Below are 20,019 nucleotides of genomic sequence, written 5' to 3' on the forward strand. Positions count from 1 at the left end.
TTTTTTTTCTTTTTTGGTTTAAATTCAAATGCCCGCAAAGTATACTAAATAAATGTTTGTATAATATATTTTAGCCTAAATGAACCCTCCAACCCTCTTTTGTACTACTTGTACATTGTATTTGTATACTTTTATATGCACGTTTTTTTGTTTAACTTCAAACCCCCGCAAACTATACTAAATGAACGAATTTTTGAGAAAATTTGACACCATTAGATTCGTCGCACCTTGAAGTATTTTTAGGATTTTTTTTTCATTTTTTTGAATTCAAATTTGAATTTTGAATTTGGGCCGGTTTGGTACCGGCCCAAACCAGACCGGTTCCCACCGGTTTGAGGAACCCTGCCTGTGACACGATCAACAAAGATCTTGCACCATTTATTCGTTCACGAGTACCAGCTTCACGGTTCCTGGAACTTGATGGTATTTGCGTCATCTGGGGCTGATGCTTCCTGACCTGCAGAAGAAGGTTCATGAGTGTTATTTCTTCAAAAAAAAAAGTTCATAAGTGTTTATGCTTTCTGATACAAGCCAACATCAGCTACTACTCAAACTAAGAAGGTTTTGTGCACCTTGACACCAGCCATCGATAACAACTTGTGAGAGGCGACATAAACATGAGCTGAGTTGTTGATCCTTTTATCGACAAAATAGATGACCTCAGATACGCCTGACTGTAAGAAAGTCAGCATGCTGTTAGAACTAAAACAATAAGTATTCAAATTACACGAACAAGTTAATTTGTGATGATTGTCTTTTTTCTAAAAATTTGGTGGAAGGAGAATGGCTCAATGGGGAATCGAACTGAACTACCAAGTGTATGCCAAACTAGTAATTTGTTGAACTGCAGTGTGTATGCAACCTTGCTTAAAATGAGCGAAGTCAAGCTTTAACAGGGGCTTAAGTTTCTTAAATTAAGCAACCAAGCCTTAATAGGGGAAGTTCTCGATATTTCAGTAAGGTATGCGAAGGCAAAAGCACACGTCAATCCTAGGTGAATACCAGCAGCATGCATAGCAAGATATTTGCGCATACATCTTGAAAACAGAATGGATGTCAACATATTTGCCAGTGTGGGGGGTAAATTTAACTGTGTTACAATAAGTTGCGACCCTAACATCATGTGATCCTACAAAGAGACAAACCTGAATGATAATCTTGGCGCATTCATTGCATGGGAACATGGTGACATATAATTTCTGTTAGAGAAAAGAAACGCATAAAAACAGTAAGGCTTCTATAACAGTTGAATGAAATGTATCTGATATTGGAGACCGAAACAACCAAACCTGTCCAGCCGCTGAAGCATGGTTTGTATTTAGAATTGCATTAACTTCAGCATGAACAACATAGCTGCCAGGATAGCAAAAATATACATAATCGGTTAGAATTTAGCATATAGCGCTGCTACTGGAAACTCTCTTTGAGTATGAGAATTTGTCTCGCTCATCATGAGAATTAAACAACATAAAACCCATGATTCATACCACAGGATTGTGCAAGCCAGATTAGCTATAGATAATCAAGAACAGGCCTCTAGTTGAACTGGTTAGGTGTGGCTCTAGTAGCACTCCTCAGGTCCTAAGTTCGACTCCCCGTGGGAGCGAATTTCAGGATGTGGTTAAAAAAATCCCCCCGTAAGGGTAGGGTAGAGGGTTTGGGGGTTTTATCGACCTGCGTGAGGTCTTCTTCTTAGCAAAATGCCCGAGGGCTGTCTTAGCCCCCACAGGTCGAGCTTTTTTATCTATAGATAATCAACAAATAGTCAAATACAGAATAATCTGGCAATGTAAGACAATGAACCGAGGGTGGAACTGGTAAAGAAACAAGCAAGCACATACTCATGGACAGCAACTCGATAAAAAAATTGGCAACAAAGTATGACAGTTGATGAATCTACAAGCAGTAACACAGTTATATTGTTTCTGAGGTTAATTGTGGGCTACCGCCTGGTGAGTGCATTTAGGTGCATATACAAAATCCCATTCAAAATGCACTGCTTTCGTGCTTTGGAGGAGCAAGGAGCTGAAGTCATCCTCATCATATTATGGTTGTTTCATGACTAGTTTTCATCGGCCATTTATTGTTTGCTCACCAAAACAAATCCAAGTATACATTTACACATAATTCAGCTACCCCATCAAAATTCAAATTATAATTGAGGCGGGCAATTTTGATGCGCTTAGGATCAAGATCAATGAATAGTTTGGTTACAATCACACAGTAAAAAATAAATGTAAACTATTTTGTCTATACTAAGTGTATTGTCCCTATAAGCCCAGAAAACATTGGTGTGTGTCAATCAATAAAAAAATAAGGATGGCAATGAGACTAGGAATGATGGGAGAAATTCATTACTTACGGAAATTTTGTCTCTAGTGGATCTCCATTTGCAGATTTCTGAAATAGAAAAGAGTTGGCAAAATAGTATTGCCTATGTCATCATATGTAAGAGATGCAATTTTATTTAAAGTGAGTGAATCTGTGAATGCCTTTTGAAAATGCCACATGGTATTTGACTAGATTATGAAGTAATTTGCTACCACTTGTCATTCAATGGACCCCAATGCTAATAGATTCAAAATAGAACTTCAGATAAGAGAAAATGTACCTCTGCCCAAGGAAGTTTGTCATCAGAATTCAGAACAACCTCTAGGGAAGCCGTTGTAGCCAATTCCTGGTCAGACAAAAGCTGAGTTACATTATCAAAGTCAATATGCAGCTTTGAAGAAGTTCAGCATGACAACTATATTCATCACAAATTCACAATAGGCCCATCACAGAAAGTACAGCAATCAGCAAACAGAACAAGTTAATGAACTAAGCTGCATATTGTCGTAAGCCAGGATGGGCTTTATCAATTTATCACTGAAAAGATACCACAAATGTCATGTTAGTGATCAAAATTATTTAGTGCTCCATTATTCCTGAATCAATTGCAGCCAACTCTTGGAACTATATTGAAATAGCAAAGACAAAAGCATCAACGGTAATCATGGGAATATTCACACAAGCATTTCTCAACACATGATGGCTCCAATACACCAGGCACTCTCATGACCAAATTAACACACAAACAAATGCTCAGTACCAAGTAATAGAGGATATGCTTACACACAGTATCATAGTCACAATAAATCAGCATACTCATTATTGTCTATACCAAAAATTGGTTTGTCAACTGCGTACAAAGAATTCTGCAGCTTCATCCTTACCTAGGATTATTCCCTCTTGGCTAACCAAGCATGCTCCAACCTGATGATATGGATGGCATATAATCAATTCATGATTCGATCATGATGTACGTAAAGAAATAAAGAACTACATAATCTGCCATATTAAGACATATATATTTCATGAATACACAAAGGATGTCAAAACATTTCATCTTCCCACTCTTCCATTTATGACAAATCAAGCAGAAAGTGACATATTTTAACACCGAGGCTATAGTGGAGTAACAAATTTATTGTGGTATTGTTGCATAAAGTACACATGAAGCCTATCAAAGTGCTTTCTTGATATAAAATTTGAAGCATTTCAAAGGCTTTAAGCTTCGAAGATTTATCAAATTGTTCACTACAGCAACGTAAAGCTTCACAATAGAATAAAAATATTGACATATTGTCATTGTTAATCTGGTATTTTTTTATTCATCATGAGTTGAAAAGGATTAAAAAGAATTATCCAATAAGCAGAATAAATACTACCTAGCAGATAGCATCACGCGTGGGGATAAGAACTTCTAAGTGAGCCTCTGTCAGCAGTGTGACTAAAATGTAAAATCTAAGGTCGATACTCGATAGAATTAACCCTCTGATCAGGCATTCCTTCCTTCCTAATCCTACCTGCATTACCTATCTCAAGTAACGAGAGATATACGCATAACGCATGTGCATTTTCCAGCGTCAATAAGGAATTTGCACAAACAGCTTTGATGCTACATACCAGCACAAAGGTTCACGTTTTTTTTTAGCCCAACACAAATGTACTTTACCTGCCTGTTAGGATCCTTGGACCGCTCAGCCGAAAGGAAGGCTATCGCCATGAAGTAGTCGTCCCAGGAGATATACCTGCATAAACAAACGCCACGAATCCGCACAGGATACTTAAGAGAAGCTGAACTCAAGACTCAGCTATGACCAACGGGGGCAGGACAACGGGGACGAACCCTTCCCTCTTGGCAGGATCGAAGGGGGACTGGCCCAGCGGTCGCTCGGGGGCGGACCCGTTGGCGGCGAGGGACATGTTCTGGGGCCTGACGGAGGATGTCCTGCAGCGAGACAGAAAGCGCAGCGCCGCGGCAGCAGCAACGGCGCCGGCCGCAGCTGAGATAGAGGCTATGGCTAGATCCCTCGTCGATGCCATCGCGCTCGAGCGGTGCGAAAGGGGCGCGCACCGCGGCACCGGTGGTATGGGTGCGGCGGCGACACTGGCTGGATTCAGATTTCGGAGTAGCCGGCGGGAGGCTGGTTTGGGGCGATGAAACGCGGGAAACTTTGGGGCTCCTTCTGCCTTCCCGCGCGAAAGAAAAAGGGTTTTTTTATTCATACCATTGCAATTCTTGAAGTTTGGAGAAACACCATTACAATTCGCCTATTTTGAACCGCGCCACTATAACTTTTGCTTTTCTAAAAAATGCCACGGAATACGTATGAAAACGGCTTGGGCCCAGCTGCAGATGTATTCGTATACGTATATTTCATTGAAGCCCCTCTCCACTATCACTGACATGCGGGCCCCACATGTCATTTTCTTCTTCCTCCTCTTCACATCTTCCTCCGCATCAACTCTGGCGGCGCAGCTCGTTCAGCGGGGCGCGCAAGCTCCACCGGAGGGCCACCGCCTCCACATCTCCCGCCTCCCACCGCACCTCCCGCGGCCCCATGCCAGCCCCGAGTGGGCGGCCCCAGCGCGCGCGGCTGGCCTCGATGCGCACGGCCTCGGGACGGCGGCAGGCGACGCGAGGAGCAGCCCCCGTTAAATGGGCGTGGAGCGGGGGCACGATGGCGGAGGGGGGAGCAGGGGCACGGCGGCGCGGGCGGGCGGGGAGCAGGGGCGGCGGGACAGGCGTGGAGCAGGGGCGGCGGCACGGGTGTGGAGCGAGGGCACGGCGGCGGAGGGGGGAGCAGGGGCACAGCAGCGGAGGGGGAGCAGGGGCACGGCGGCGCGGGAGGCGAGGCGGATGAGGACGAGCATGTCGGCGATGAGCGGCGCGGACGGGGACAAGCCGGAGAGGGCGCGGAGGATGGAAGCCGGGGAGTGGAGGCGCGCGACCGCGAGGGCGTGCAGCTCGGAGCGAAGGAGCGGGTAGTGGCCGCCGCCGCCGCCGCGGGAGGCGAGGCGGACGAGGAGGAGGGCGTGCAGCGGGAGCGGCGCGTGGCCGTGGGCCCGCGACCACCGCGCGAGGGAGACGAGGTGCGGGAGAAGGGGCAGCGGCGCGGTGCGGAGGAGGAGGCGCAGGACGCGGTGCCGACGTCGCCATGGCCGGCAACAGTGGCGGGGCGGAGCTCCTGCGCCGGCTCTGTTTAACGGAGTAGTTTGGGAGTTAGAAGTCCGTATCCATCTCTGTAGATATACGATCTGAAAGTGGGCCCTTATACGCGACAGCCGTAGAAAATGGCATGGATGAGTGAGAGATGGAATTATAATGGTAGATCTCAGAATAGGTGAATTGTAGTGGCGTTTTTTCAAACTCAGACAATTGTAATGGCCTATATCAAAAAAACCCAAAGAAAAAATCACGAATGCCATGTTGGCGGCGGTGTTCCATTGTTGGGGTATTTTGAAGGCAAAATTTGCGGGCGAATACCCTTCAATTCTGAAATTAGGCAATTAGCCACATGGCACACTCAATTTTCGTTTTGCGACAGTAATTATCCACAACACACCCTGATCATTAAAATAATTATTTTATGTACAGAGGCGAGAGATGAGAATAGATGAAATTGCCCTTGAAAGCTTGTGCCAATGCACGATGATGTCTTGCCCAACATATTGTCAGGTGTTACAAATCTTTTGGCATTATTAGTTATATATATATATATATATATTCAAAATGAAGATTACGTCCTCTAAATTTTGCTTTGGCGTCGTGTAGGTTCACATATTAAGTCCTCGTGCTAACATGACTGCCACCTTCACCCTTCTCTGCCGGCGGCGGCTAGCATGCAAACAGGCCTTTCGTGCAATCGTGCAAGCAGTGCACTCCGTCCTCACGATCCTCATCCAATGGTGCATGCAGGTTTTGCTCATAAACCCCTCCACTTCTCTCTTCAGTCTCACGCGCAAGTTGCCAACAAACCCTTCAATTACTCAATTGCTAATGTGATTAGCCCACGACCAAACCCAGAAGATCACGTCGATCGTGATTGCCGCGCCCTCGATCGTGGCCGCGCGCCGCCGCCGTCAAATGGATGGCGCCACCGGAACTGCAAAGGAAGGGAGTGCACGACCTCGATCGTGACCTCGATCGTGACTGCCGCGCCGCCATCGTCAACTGGACGGCGCCATCGGAACTGCTGCCGCGCGAGTGCGCGACCTCGATCTTGGCTGCCGCATCGTCGTTGTCAACTGGACGACGGCGCCACCAAAACTGCAGCCGCGCTCCTGACAAGGCCTGCGCATGAAGCGCAGCCTCATGTTGTGATCATCCCAGCACGCTATTGCGGCGCATGTTGCAGTTGGTTGTCTTCACATTGTTCTGCTTGTCAGGTGAGGAACTAGGGCACTGATTGCACAAATGCAAGCAAATTTCTGCTCCAAATATGTGGCCAAGTATGATCCGCTGCTAGCTTTGAGAAGGAAGATGTCAAGCGCGCACAATAAATTCGAAGATACGTTTCAAATGGCAAAAACAGCACACGGGGCATGGATATTCTGTTACAAAATTTAGAATCTCTATCATTGTTGTTTTAGCCTTGCTCTCGCACCAGACAAGAAGAACATGAACTTTATATTGGCTGCAGCATTCCAAATGATGTACATGCTATTTTTTTTCACACCACATAATAGAAAATCGATTACAATCATCTCACAGCCGAGAGCAACAATTACACAGTAACATCTTCCATTCCATAGACGGGCATCCCTACAGGCAACCGCTGCAGCCTACATGCCAGCTTGGATGGAGGGGCACCGCTGCACGCCGTCTTGGAGGAGCGGTGGCACAGGTGTATCAGCTTCGAGGCGGCGCCGGCGCAGCAGCGCCCTAGGGGCAGACCTATTGAAGCCTACAGGCCAGCTCGGATGGAGGTACTGCACGCCCGCTTGGAGGAGCGGCAGCGCAGGTGGATCCGCATTGGCGCAGCCGCGCGGCTGCCCTGGCCACCTGGCGGCAGCGCGGCGGCGGACCAGGGGCAGGGCACTGCCGTGCATATCGGAGGAAGGAGCAGACCTCCATTGATGCCCAGGAGGCCACGAGACAGGTGCAAGCCCGTGGACCTAGTGGCTCTAGAGGCGGCGCAGGACCTAGGCGTGCCCGGCGGCGACGGCGACGGCGCAGGTCGTCCCAGGCCGAGCGAAAAGAGGAAGTACTCAAACGCAAATGAATGCAAAGAAAGGGAGGTTTTGGTAATTTCCCTTTGCACTGGAGAAAGGACCGTCGGGGCTTCTGCGTGAAAATACAAGGTACCGTAGGATGACCATTGGGCGGCCCAGGGGCGCTGCTTGCACCCTTGCCCGGGTGTGCTGTTTGCACCCAAGTTGGACCCGTTCACAAAACCGCCGCACAATAACCCCATTCTGTTTCAGGGTTTGTCTCAGTCGCAGGAAGGCACTGGCGAGAGACGGCAATCGGAGGAGGCCGATCCGTCGCAAAATTCTCCCCCGAGCATCCCGATCATGGCGTCGCCGGCGGCGGAGCCGCCGCCGAAGAAGCGGAAGGTAGTTGACGCGCAGGACCCAAGCCCCTCCTCCATTTCGGTGCCCGCGGCACCTCCTTCCCCTGGTCCGCCGCCTCCTCCCGAAACCCTAGCTGCGGCGGCGCCCTCAACCTCCTCTCCCCCTTCGACGGAACCGGCATCCCTGCCGTTGGAGGAGGAGAAGCTTCAAAAGCGCCGCAATCGGGAGGAGCTGTGCAAGGTCATGGTGCACTACCGCCGTATCCGCGACTACATAGGGCAGCGGAAAGACCGCGGGCTCACGCCCGAGCTGGAGCAGGACTACCTCTACCTCATCTCCGCCTCCCGAGGTGGCTAAACTCCCCCCTCCCCTCTCGTCACGTACAGTGAAACTGGAATAGCTTCCGTTGTTAGTTGATTGATGTTGTGATTTGATATAACCTGGGGTAAGCTTGAACGGCTCAACATTCGAAACTGGATTCGTTTGTAGCTGCAATCTCGATGGACGGTGAAATTTCAGGGCACTTCCTCCTATTTTCCTTCAGTTGTTCTGTGTTAGAGTGTGGTTGTTAGTTCATATCAGGAGGTGGGGGGGAACCATATACTGGGCTTTACGGATGTTTAGTAGCATGGGAATTCAGATGCTAAACAAATAGAATCATGTAATCTGATGTGAGGAATGTACAGCTTCGCAAGGATTTTGTGGTAGCTTGTTCATTTTCCCCAATTCCCTTTGGTTGATTTGCAACTGACTAAAGAGTTTGTCCATCTTAGATTAGCTTCTCTGGTTGTGCATTCCATTAAGGCAGTATGTTGAATGATTATTGATTTGATGATGTGACAAACAAAGTGTATGATAAATTCTACATGAAATTCCTGTGCTACTAAATAAAATTTGGAAACAAAAAATGATTTAAATAGTACTGCATCATTGATTGAAACCGAAGTGAGACTGTTGAAATTGTGACATGTTGTTCCTTATATGTGCATCTTCAAGGTTAGACAAGCATTGGTTTCATTATCTCTGGAACCATAGAACTTATTCCTAAAAGCTTGTACTTTACTACGGATGCCCAACTTTTTCTCTGTAGCAACTATGCTTCCACATTTTGTGACCACTTAGATTAGAATAGTGAGGACAAGGTTTTCAAAGTACACGAGGAGATTGGCGTGGTGTGGTGGTGGTGGTTTGGGGATGGGGTGCGAAAGGGCCTCTAGCCTAGCAGTTAGAGCACTCGAGAAGCACCCAGTAGACCCGGGTTCGAATCCTAGTTGTAGTGAATTTACGGGGCTGGTGTTAAAAAATCCCCTCGCCAACAAAAGCCGGGTTCGGGGGTTTTCTCGATCCGTGGTCGAGGTTGTCTTCTACCTTAATCACAATTCGTTCGGGGAGGTCATCACCCGACGGGTCGAGTTTGGGGGGTGGAGGGGGGGGGGGGGTGATACTCAGGTTACATTGTTCTAGACTTGTTTTCCGTGTTATATTATATTATATAAACTGAGAATTGCACAATCTTGAAAGAGTCCGAAGTTTATCTGCCTTACGTTCATTATTTGTTACGCCTTTTTCTCATGATGTGTTAGATTTAGAGGCATCATCTTTTACTATGGCTCACTTTCATTAACAAACAGAGCAATATTTATGTATAAAATTTCTGGAGTACAACTGCACTTCGTTGCACGACCTAAAGCTTATTATTCCAGTAAACAATCAGTTTCTTCCATGTTTACAAAATATCCTTGTCTATCCATGCAGGTTGTGAAAGCGTACAATGTTTTCTGTCTTTGCCGATCCCTCGATTTGCCTCACACTGTCCTACAGCACTTGAGGCAGCAACTAAAGTTACCATCAACATGTACAAATGCAACATGGCCACTGTAACAAGAGGGAAGGACTCGAGTACTAATGCATACAAGACAGTTAGAGCTTGTATCGTTGGCTTAACTGACATATGTTCTGCAGCATCTTCTGAAGCACCCAAGTCACCTGTTATCAAAGGAATCTGCTCTGAGGTTTATAGAACTGTTCTTTCCTTCTTCATTTCAACCTTTGAGGGGAAGGATATCCATCGTATGGACTCTATAAAATGTTTAGTGCTTCAGGACCCTATGAAGTTGTTAGAGACTTTAAAGCTGGAGTTGGGGAATGCCAACCAACCAACATTTGACAGTTTATTTGAATTGGAAGCATTTTGCTTCCTATGCATATTTCTTTTGTTCCCAGAGAATGTACTAGAAGCCTGTTTTACGCTGCTTGATGCAGAATCTGATGATGTAAAAGGAGAAGGGCTGTACCTTTTAAATCAGCTGACCTGTCATCTGAACAGTAATGCTGCAAATAATGCTCTGGATGATAAGATTGATGGACAGTCTTCAGGAACAGAAGGAAATCTGCTTGACATCAAAAAGATTGTTGATTCAAATCCTTCGTCCAATGATAATGTTGATTTAGAAAATTCTATTGCGGAGTCAAATGAGAGTTACATTACAATGGTATGGATCATTTTTCTATTAGTGCTGAATTTTCACCTTTCCATTAAATAGTTTTGACTTGGGACCCATTGAAGACAATAAAGGGTTCTAGCGTACCTATTTAATCAAGGATGCATTGTTCGTATTCTGTTTACATCACAAGGTTCTGCTTGCACTTAAAGTTAAAATTTACTCAGGAAGTTTATGATCACTGGGGACTTTTTTGTAACCTTCCACTTTATCTTGTAAAAATCTGCTTTGTAACTACCCTCTTCATTTTTTCTGCAGCTCTTTTGCTTATTTATTTTACAATCTTATTAGGTTTCATTTGCAGGCCATCTCTAGGCAACCATCTTTGAGACATTGGATATTATCAAGGTACAAGAAATTATGTGATTCTTGTAAACCTGCTGTTGTTTCAGAGGTGTCATCTTGTTTGAAAGTTTTGGGCTCGTTGTCAGAACCTGTTGAGGATAAAAGTGACTCGGGCAATGAATCATTAGTGCTTGAGAAACTCGACAAAAATATCAGAGAAGATATGCAACCAGATGAACTAGTTTCTTCATCTGAGCTGGGAGCACCTTTGAAAACTGAGAAAAAAGATAATCACGGAGACAAAACTGCACAGAACAAGAATACGGGCATGGTTCATAATGATAGTCAGAAATCTGATAGGTCAGCGAATGCAAAAATGGATCAATGCAAAGGAGTAAGTGTTGTATCTGATGCAGCGCATCAAGGTACAAGACCTGATTCCCTTACGCCAAAATCCATGTATGCTTCTGCTGGAGGGTCTACATCACTTACTTCACCAAGACAACATTTTGGGAAGGCAAAGCACATATATTCTGAACCATTTGATATTTATGGGGCTTATGTCAAAAGGGATGTGATTTCAGTTTCGAAGGAACTTTGGGTTGGTTCGCTGGGAAATAGAGCTGCAGAGGTATTAGTGAGATCTAAGTTTGAGGAGTTTGGTCCATTAGCAAATTTTTTGTTCTATCCACCCAAAGATTTTTCCTTAGTTGAATATAGAAACATAGTACATGCTGTGCGTGCATTTGGATTTATGCAGGGTTCCTCCATTTGGGGAGGTTTTCTTCAAATAAGATATTTAGACAGACTTGTAGGTAGTAAGGGATTTATTCGTGGTATAGCTATTGGTGAAAGCCGTCATATTTATGTTGCTAAAATCAAGAATCAAAAGGACAAAGATGAGGTGTTTGATGAATTGAAGGCTGCAGGGTTGAAGAGGCCATGTGGTGTTACTGATCTGTCTGGTGAAAATGCTTTGCTTCTTGAATTCGAGACGGCAGTTGATGCAGCTACTGCAAAAGTCTTTCTTAGGAGCCAAGCTCCTGCTGATGTTTGTTCCAGGGATAAGAATTCATCTGGTCATCAACTCTTGGTGCAAAATATAGACAACTCAGTCCCTGACATGGAGTTAATCAATGCCTTCTCTCAATTTGGTGAGGTCATTTGGTGGCAATTCAATAGATCTGATGGGAACTGCTTTGTAGTTTATAGATCACAAGATGCTGCTGCCTGTGCGAAATCACACTTGCATGGTGCACGATTTGGGCTAAAGTCAATTATTGTTGAATCAAGGACAAGCAGTGCAGGATCTGTTCATGATAAAACACCGTTGCCTGTTGCTCCACCGTTAGGCCAGAGTTTTCCTGACAACAGCATCCACCAAGATATCAGGTCAGCTTAACCTACCTTTCCCCTAATTCTTATATAGATAAAAACATCAGTGGCTTCTATTGTTATTTTGCAATCTGGCCAGTGATATGATTATAGCTCCCAAACGTGCTAAAGATGACGTCTCTTGTGGAAGCAAATTTTCTAAAGGTTACCATGCAATTTTGGCATTATGCCATGACATGTATGAGGGATACAGTCAATTGCATTGGTTGCCATGACTCCTTGTTTTCATAGGAAATAAAAATAATATGCCATTATAAACAAATGAACACTTTGTTTGCTGCTGAGAAGTTACTCTATGCCACTGATCTGCTAAGGAACATTTTTGTGTTTCCTTGTTGTTTATGAACTTACAATTAACATGTCATTCCTGCTTATCTAGATTTAATCTTGTGCAGAATCTCCTTTTGAATCTAATCATGCAAAGATGCTTATGGTAATTCAATGTCAACATGAACAGTATGTTGTGAACCATTTACTGTGCATGTCCATTTTTTTTAAAGTAGATATAGTTGATATTAGCATCCTGCAATCATACTGCTCATATGAAAAGTGAAAACAACATGCAAGCAGGAAAGGGCAATTTATAACCTTTTCTATTTAATATTTAGTGCCACCAGATTTGATCAGAGTGCTGCAGGTGCATGGAAGTTGCCTTTAGCTTTACATGTATCACGAAATGTTTGATCAATATGTCCATTGTGAGAAGCAACAAGATGCCTATGCCATGCTTTTTTTTTTCTTTTCCGCTTTCTGGACGTATTAGAACGTTTGGATCCATGGACTAAACTTTAGGCCTAAAGCTTAGTCCACTAGTTGATCCAAACAGGTGGATTAAAATCAATGTTCAAAAAGGCGTTTCTAGGTGCCCGCCTAGGCGCGACTAAGTGCTAGGCGAGGGGGTTCCGCCTTGCCTAGGGGGGTAGGCGGTCCCCTAGGCGGCCTATGGTGGAGGAGGCAGGGATGCCTCGCGGCGGCGGAGGAGGCAGGGGACGGGCGCCGGTGGAGAAGGAGGCAGGGGACGGGCGCCAGCGGAGGAGGAAGTAGAAGCTACGGGCGCCGAGGAAGTAGGGGTGGCGGCCGTAGATGAGGAGGCGGGGGAGGAGGAGGAGTAAGCAGGGGCAGCAGTGGAGGAGGTAGGGGCGGGTGCGGCGCGGAGGAGGAACGGCGGCGGCCGGAGCAGAGGAGGGAGACGGGTGGAGGAGGCAGGGTGGGGGAGGATAAGGTTGAGGCTAGGGCATAAGTTGGGGTTGATACTTGGGTTGGGCTGCTTGATGGGATTTTTATCTAACTTTAGGCCCACTATTCTCTGGTTTTCCTTTTCTTTTAGAGATAGTTGACGTTTATGGCAAATATCTACATATATAGCACCGCCTAGCAAATCGCCTTGAAACGCCTAGGCTCGACTAAGCTCGCCTAGGCTCTAGGCGGAGGGTCACCGCCTAGAAAACCGCCTAACGCCTTTTTGAACATTGACTAAAATGTGGACTAAAGTTTAGCTCCACCCCAACTAAAGTTTAGGCCATTAGTCCTCAATTTGATCCACCTAATTTGGACTAAACCAACCCGCGAACTGCAAAAAGACCAAACTACCCCTCACTATGCGCATGTAGGCACAACAACAGTATAATCCAAAGGTAAAAATGACATTTCTATATTTCTATGTATCTCCCCACCTAAAGTTTAGTCCATGGATCTAAACAGGCATGGACTTAAGTTTATTTACCTAATAGTCACCTAAAGTTTAGTCCGAACTAAAGTTTAGTCCTAGGTGATCCAAACGGGGCCTAATTCATGTGGCTAGGCAGAAGCTTAAACACTTTATATGACCCTTGTATGCCTTTACTGTTTTCCCTTCTTACCATCAATCAAATATATTGTATTGCTTGTATGTTATGCTTATATCTCAGAATATAAGTTCAGTACATGTAGAGCAACATTTAGAGGCCTGGATGTTCATTATTTGATTGAACCTGCAAAACCCCGATGGACTTCCATGTCCTGCTGTTTATTTATACATCTCTAAAAAATATACAACTGATGATACCACATTATGTAATCTCGTGCAACTTTTATATACCCCAAAGGAACATTTCTTGTTACTTACATATTCTACTTTTGGGAACGTCTACAGGAATCCAAGAGTTTCAGGATATCATGCAGGCTATGCAGCACCAGGAGATCGACCTATTTATGGCAAGTCTAGTTTTTCTTTAGTGGAATAGAAATCTGATTAGTTTCCAATATAACAATGTCTTGCTTGATGTGCAGGCCCGCCTCCTCCAAATACAAACAGAGCTCCACAAGGAATTATTCCTTGCCCTCCTGTTTCCACACACCGTGGTTCTATAATACCACCACCACCTATTCAAACCTCCTTTGTTCGTCCTGTATATCATGGTCCAGGGAGTCCTTGGGAGAACACTACCCCCAATCCACCACCCTTCAGTCATGTTTCCCCTCGCATGATGCCTGCCAGTAACTTCCGTGTCAATCCAGCTCCTCTTCCTTTCAGACCCTCTTCTGTTACTCCCATTGCACAGCTTCCTGGAGGTTCAGCGCAGCATTCTGAGAAAATGCCACCGCCACAACCTCTACCAAATGTAGCTCCCCCACCATTTACACCTCTAGATATGCCACCTCCACTACCTATTTCCCAACCACCTTCAGTGCCACCACCTCCAAATTCTCCTCCTGCGGCTCAACCTATTGTTGACTCTTCTGACTTGCAAAAGCCATCTTCTCGTCCTCGATGGCAGGGTTTTCTTGCAAAAAGTAGCTTGAATTATTGCAGAGTCTATGCAAGTAGAGTAGAACTGGATGCCTGTAGATATGAAAATGCCGCTTCTGAACCGGCAGAGTAAGGGTTACAAAAATTCATGCTACTATATTATTTCTATTATGAATATTGAATATGGTAGTTTGATTAATATCATTTTGTTTGTACATTCCAGATGGCCTGAAAAACTAGACGTGACAAAGCGCACGGATTTCCAGCACGTGAAGACAACTTTCTCCAATACCCCCCCTAGTAAAGTAAGTTTCCAGAAGACCATATTCCATTTCTGAAATATTTGCAGCCTAGTGTAATTTTTACTATTATGTTGTCCTCGATGAAGTGGGAAAGGGTGTTTTGTTCTTGTAGTACTTAAAACACGAATTTCACATACCATGTGAAGTGTGCCTTAAGAACATTCTGCATTTCAGGTCCATGGTACTTGGAAAATTAAAATTAGGTGCCCAGATACTTAATACTGGTGTTACTAAATTTGAATATGTTATTTCCATAATGGATATCTAGTTACTTTCATTTGCTTCCAAATGATGGCATTGAAATTTAAGTAATTACTAATTAGATCAATATTCCCCTGCCAGATTTGAACCTCAATTTTGGAAGAAAACTAGAGATTTGTGATGCAAACCTACAGTTGTTTTGAACTTTTGATGCTCCATGTCTTGATAGCTGATTATGGACCCTGCATACACCTGTGTGTTTTGATTTAGCTTTTGTTGGAGTTTTGATGTCTGGTTCAGTAAATTGTACATGGTCATCACTGAACTTGTAGCCTTACAAATAGCATCTTTTGGCACCTGGCTCAACTCACTATTTTATGCAAAAGGGTAGATGGAGCAAGAAATACATGTAACAAGCCCTGTCTATGCTTGTTAATAACTCAAATACTGCTGATGAGGGTGAGGAATTGTAATAATTGGACAGGAAATTTCTACTAGACACTACTCCATCCGTTCCTTTTCACATCAACGTGGTCTCTGGTACCCTATTTAGTTACTTTTCTATATGTACTGTGGTATAAGCTTTAAACATCAACAACAAAGCCTTAAAAAAGCTTTTTTTAAAAAGCTTTATTTAAAACTGCAAGGGTTTGAAAGTTTTCTATGACAAATCTAGTGATAACATGTCTGTGGTAAAGTTCTGTACATTTGTGTATAACAGCTGTTAAAGCTTTTAATGTTTGATCGCATATGCTACAGAATTTGTTTGAGCATGCAGGTATTAACTGTTAGGAAATGAGTATACAATGATACCTTATGCTAAGAAATTTGTAAGATATGGTCCCTACGTTTTAATATGTGTAAGCTGAGGTGAGCAGTCATATATATAAATATATATTTTGGCTTAAGCCAAATCACTTTATCACCAAGCGTGCAGTCAACAGTCAACACATTGGTGTTAAGATAATAATCATAGTTCATATGCCAGTGTGCACTTGTTAAAATTACAGTTTTAGGGTTATATATCACCTACAATTAATGGAAGGCTTATCTATTGTTTGATTTCTGTCGTCTAAGTTGGAATGATTTTAATATTGAGGGTAGATGTCATGTTTTAGACGAAAATGCAACTGTGCTTTTCACTGTGGGGATTTGTTTTTGGAGAAACTATAATTTCTTGCTTTCCACTGCAGAGAGAAGTCTGCCGGCTTTTGCCTTGTTCAGATGGTGATCAGAAAGGGGTATGATCTTATTGATACTGGCAACTACATTACCTGAACCTAGTTTTTTTTTACATCTATTGCAAAGATATAAGACCATCAGATACTTCGTTGTGCGTTTGCGGCTACAATCTTGCACTAAGCCTTAAGCAAATGAAATTATTGCTGTCCCTTTCTGGTGTAATTATTTAGTAGGGAAAATAGAATTTTTTTTGGCATTTGTGACAATGTATTGTAATTTTGAGATTGTAGATATTTTGTGTTTGTGTGTGTCAATATTTCAGCTGACTGCAGTTTTAGGACATTTTGTCTCTTCATATTTTCCATAAAAGCAATATTGTTGCCATATTAATCAGACATTTCTGTTTCTAGGGTCGAGGTACATGATATATTGTAGATAAAGATTGGAAACATGAGATATCATGCATTTGTTTTGAGTGGTTGCCTGAGATCATGCAGAACATAATGATTTCAGAGTTGCGTTCTTTGATAACTAATGGCCAATTGGTTAACTTAAATGTTCTGTATCTTGCAGTTCCAGGATTTTATATCCTATCTGATAAACAGAGAATGCGCTGGTGTGATAAGGATTCCTGCTGTGAATTCCATGTGGACAAGGCTACTATTCATCCTTCCTCCCACATCTGATGCGTGTGGCATGCTAGCACTTCCACCTCATCCTTCTGACTGTATGATTGTTGTAATTTTGCCCAAGGAAACAACCGTCGAGGCCACATGACAATTTTGTGTACTGCATGTATGTCAGCTTAGTCTCTGTTTAAGGGTTTTGAGAGTTTGAACTGGTAGGGTTAATGTGAAAACTGTGCATAATAGTTGGTTGCTATAGTGTTTCTTTTATATAAAAAAACTGGCGACTAGTTAGTATTTTGTTATACTGTGTTTCGTTCAGTTATCTGTGCACTATTGTGACGAAATCTAGCCCCGCTGGCTGCCGAGGGAGCTCCTGCACCAACCATGCACTATCGTTCCAGGAGAAGCTCTACTTCATCAACTCGACTGAAGAAGTGTGCGCGATTGGTTTCTCGCCCACTCGCCCCACGCTCCAGTGCTTTGCTCTCCACGGTTCGGCTGTTCGATTTCCCCAGGGATGTACTCGGGCACGCAGTGGCTGGTTGAGTCGCAGGATCAACTCTTTCTCGTTCGCGTCGGAATTCCTTGGCTTCGATCCGGATAACATCGGCCGTCGGCGCCATCGATGTGTACAGGATGGATTTCTCCTCCTCGACACGCGCCCGTTGTCTCAGGGTGCATGACATTGGAGATGCCGTGTTCCTCTTGGGGGATGCGAACATGGTAGCATCCTGCCCGGCAAGCGCTCTGGGGCTCAATGCAAACCAGATATACGTCATGAGGAATCTCATGAAGCTAAGGACGAGGACGACGCTGACTTGTGCGTATTTGACTTGGAATCAAACACCCTGGAGATTACCCGAGTCCACTACCACGACGGCTTGCTTCTCTGCCGCAAACCTTTCTGGATCGTATCACCTAGCTAGCTATCAAGCTATGTTGACTCTACATGTTCTGAGGATTATTTACTTCAACTAGTAAAGTGTACATGCGACACGCACGTATTTAAAAGTTAAAATTTAATACATATTTATATTAATAGAACACTACCAAATTATTTATTTAACATCCTTCCCATACATTTTGCCATCTCAGTATCCAGCTGCTTAGGTCCACAGCTCCACGCCATCGTCTTTGCGTCGGCTTCTGCCGCTCAAGTCCGCAGCTTCTCCGTGTGCGCCTTTAGAAGTGGAGCCGCTCCATCACATCCATGCTCATCCAACCAACCAAACACTACTAAACTATCCAAACTATGAGCATCCCCATGGGAGCATGGAACCAGCAGCACCCATTAGGCCATTACCCTCTAAGGCAAATTATTTTTATCAAATCACATTTAGAAATTCTGAACAAAAATAAAGCAATATCTATACAAACAAGACTGAGATATTTATTACCAGTCATCACTAATTGAGCCCCTCACTTTCAATAAAAGCACCAAAAAATTTCCAGTAATTGACTGGAGGTATTTTACATAACTTCCTAAAGAAAAATACTGCAGTAAACGTAGGGAGAACAGGGCTGAAGTGCTCTGCTAGAGACAACCTAATTATAGCATGGAGGATTCAAAGTAGTGTTCTTTGCTGTTTGTGCAACAAGGCTAATGGTTGTACATAACTGGAATCCATTCAGATTCACAAAATTTACCTTTGAATAAACAAGCTAGATTTCTGAGACATTCCTCTATATAGGAGCTTTTATCCGTGGCTCCATAAAATTGCTAGGCAATCCAAAAGCATAACACAGTCTGCAAGTGGTAGAAAAAAAAAGAAATTGATGACGGTACACTATTGATCCGTGTCTCCATAAAATTGCTAGGCAATCCAAACGCATAACACAGTCTGCAAGTGGTAGAAAAAAAAAAAGAAATTGATGACGGTACACTATTGAGGACGAACTTGGATCTTGATGTGGCCGCCGGTGCTGGTCGAGTAGCGGGGCCGGGAAGGCCGTGCGTGGATCTCTGGTCTCTGCAGGACATCTTTCGCGCCGGCAGCAAGACGTCGGCGACAACGCTGGAGTGGACCACTGGGCCATGGTGGAGCTCGTCCGGAAACCCAAGGCGATGTGGCGGGCGACGGCGGAGGTGCACGAGGCCTTCGGCGCACGCGGCGTGGCGGCCGAGCACGCGCTTGGTGAGCTCCGGTACCTGCACCTCATCATCCGGCGTTCCGGCTGCGCTTGGTGAACGGGGGCTCCTCGCACACCGCGACTCAGGCCGCACCCTCGAATGTATCGACGACCGTCGATTACGAAGTTCCATATGTTGAACCAAAACTCCCACTCTTGACGCGCGCCTGCCAGATGGTTCAGCTAGACACTGGGTCGCTGTGCCAGCACGAAAAACGCCGAGACCGGCTGAAAGGAGTGCCGATGCCGGCTTAAAAAGACGCTGGACGGCCACCTCAGTAAAGCAACCAAGCAGGGCGACGTTTATAGCCCTTGGACGAGTGCAAATGCTTCTCCAAAGCCTCGGGGGCTACACCCGCGGGTGCGCTGACGCGCCCCCGCGGAGGAAACTTCATACATTCGAGGACCAAATCCGCTACAGGGGTGGTGCCCACCCATACACTTTCGGTCGTTCTCTCCGCGAAGGAGAACGAGACTTCATTGCTCTTTGCAAACAAAGACTACAAAAGGGTTACCGGCTCGAAGCCGTGGCAATTTTCCCTGTCTTGGGAAGGAGCGAGTGGCGATGAAGAGCACCGAGTCCTTGGCGGACAACACGACCAGGCTGCTCGGGATTGCGAGGAGCAGCCCCCAGACCGCACAGGTCCGGCGGGATGCCCTCCTCGCAAGCTTTCTTCTAGCGTCTCCTCCACCGAAGACCTTGCGGGGGGGGGGGGGGGGTCAAACTGGTGGACAGAACCCTCTGCACCATCTCCCCGGGAGCGACGTTGTCGCCAAGTGGGACGATGCGAAGAACGGCCACCAAACCTGGCGCCGACGCCGTG

The 20,019-nt window shown here is 45.0% G+C and overlaps 1 protein-coding gene and 1 pseudogene across 1 annotated transcript; one reads left to right on the forward strand and one right to left on the reverse strand.

Moving 5' to 3' along the window:
- Positions 1-259: 259 nt before the first annotated feature.
- LOC120672597 lies at positions 260-4,508 on the reverse strand (annotated as a pseudogene).
- Positions 4,509-7,664: 3,156 nt separating this feature from the next.
- Positions 7,665-17,367, forward strand: LOC120672276. Its single transcript, XM_039952599.1, has 8 exons — positions 7,665-8,191; positions 9,598-10,334; positions 10,648-12,020; positions 14,155-14,216; positions 14,292-14,880; positions 14,975-15,056; positions 16,448-16,495; positions 17,010-17,367. Exons 1-8 carry the CDS (start codon positions 7,843-7,845, stop codon positions 17,211-17,213), a joined length of 3,444 nt encoding a protein of 1,147 aa, XP_039808533.1. The 5' UTR covers positions 7,665-7,842; the 3' UTR covers positions 17,214-17,367.
- The last annotated feature ends 2,652 nt before the right edge of the window (positions 17,368-20,019 follow it).

Source organism: Panicum virgatum, chromosome 5N (assembly GCF_016808335.1).
Source record: "Panicum virgatum strain AP13 chromosome 5N, P.virgatum_v5, whole genome shotgun sequence".
Classification (NCBI taxonomy): Eukaryota; Viridiplantae; Streptophyta; class Magnoliopsida; order Poales; family Poaceae; genus Panicum; species Panicum virgatum.

Coding starts and splice junctions, on each gene's coding strand:
- LOC120672276 (XM_039952599.1), top strand. CDS start 7,843: ATGGCGTCGCCGGCGGCGGAGCCGCCGCCGAAGAAGCGGAAGGTAGTT. Junction 10,335..10,647: donor ATGAGAGTTACATTACAATG/GTATGGATCATT, acceptor TTTCATTTGCAG/GCCATCTCTAGGCAACCATC. Junction 12,021..14,154: donor AGCATCCACCAAGATATCAG/GTCAGCTTAACC, acceptor GAACGTCTACAG/GAATCCAAGAGTTTCAGGAT.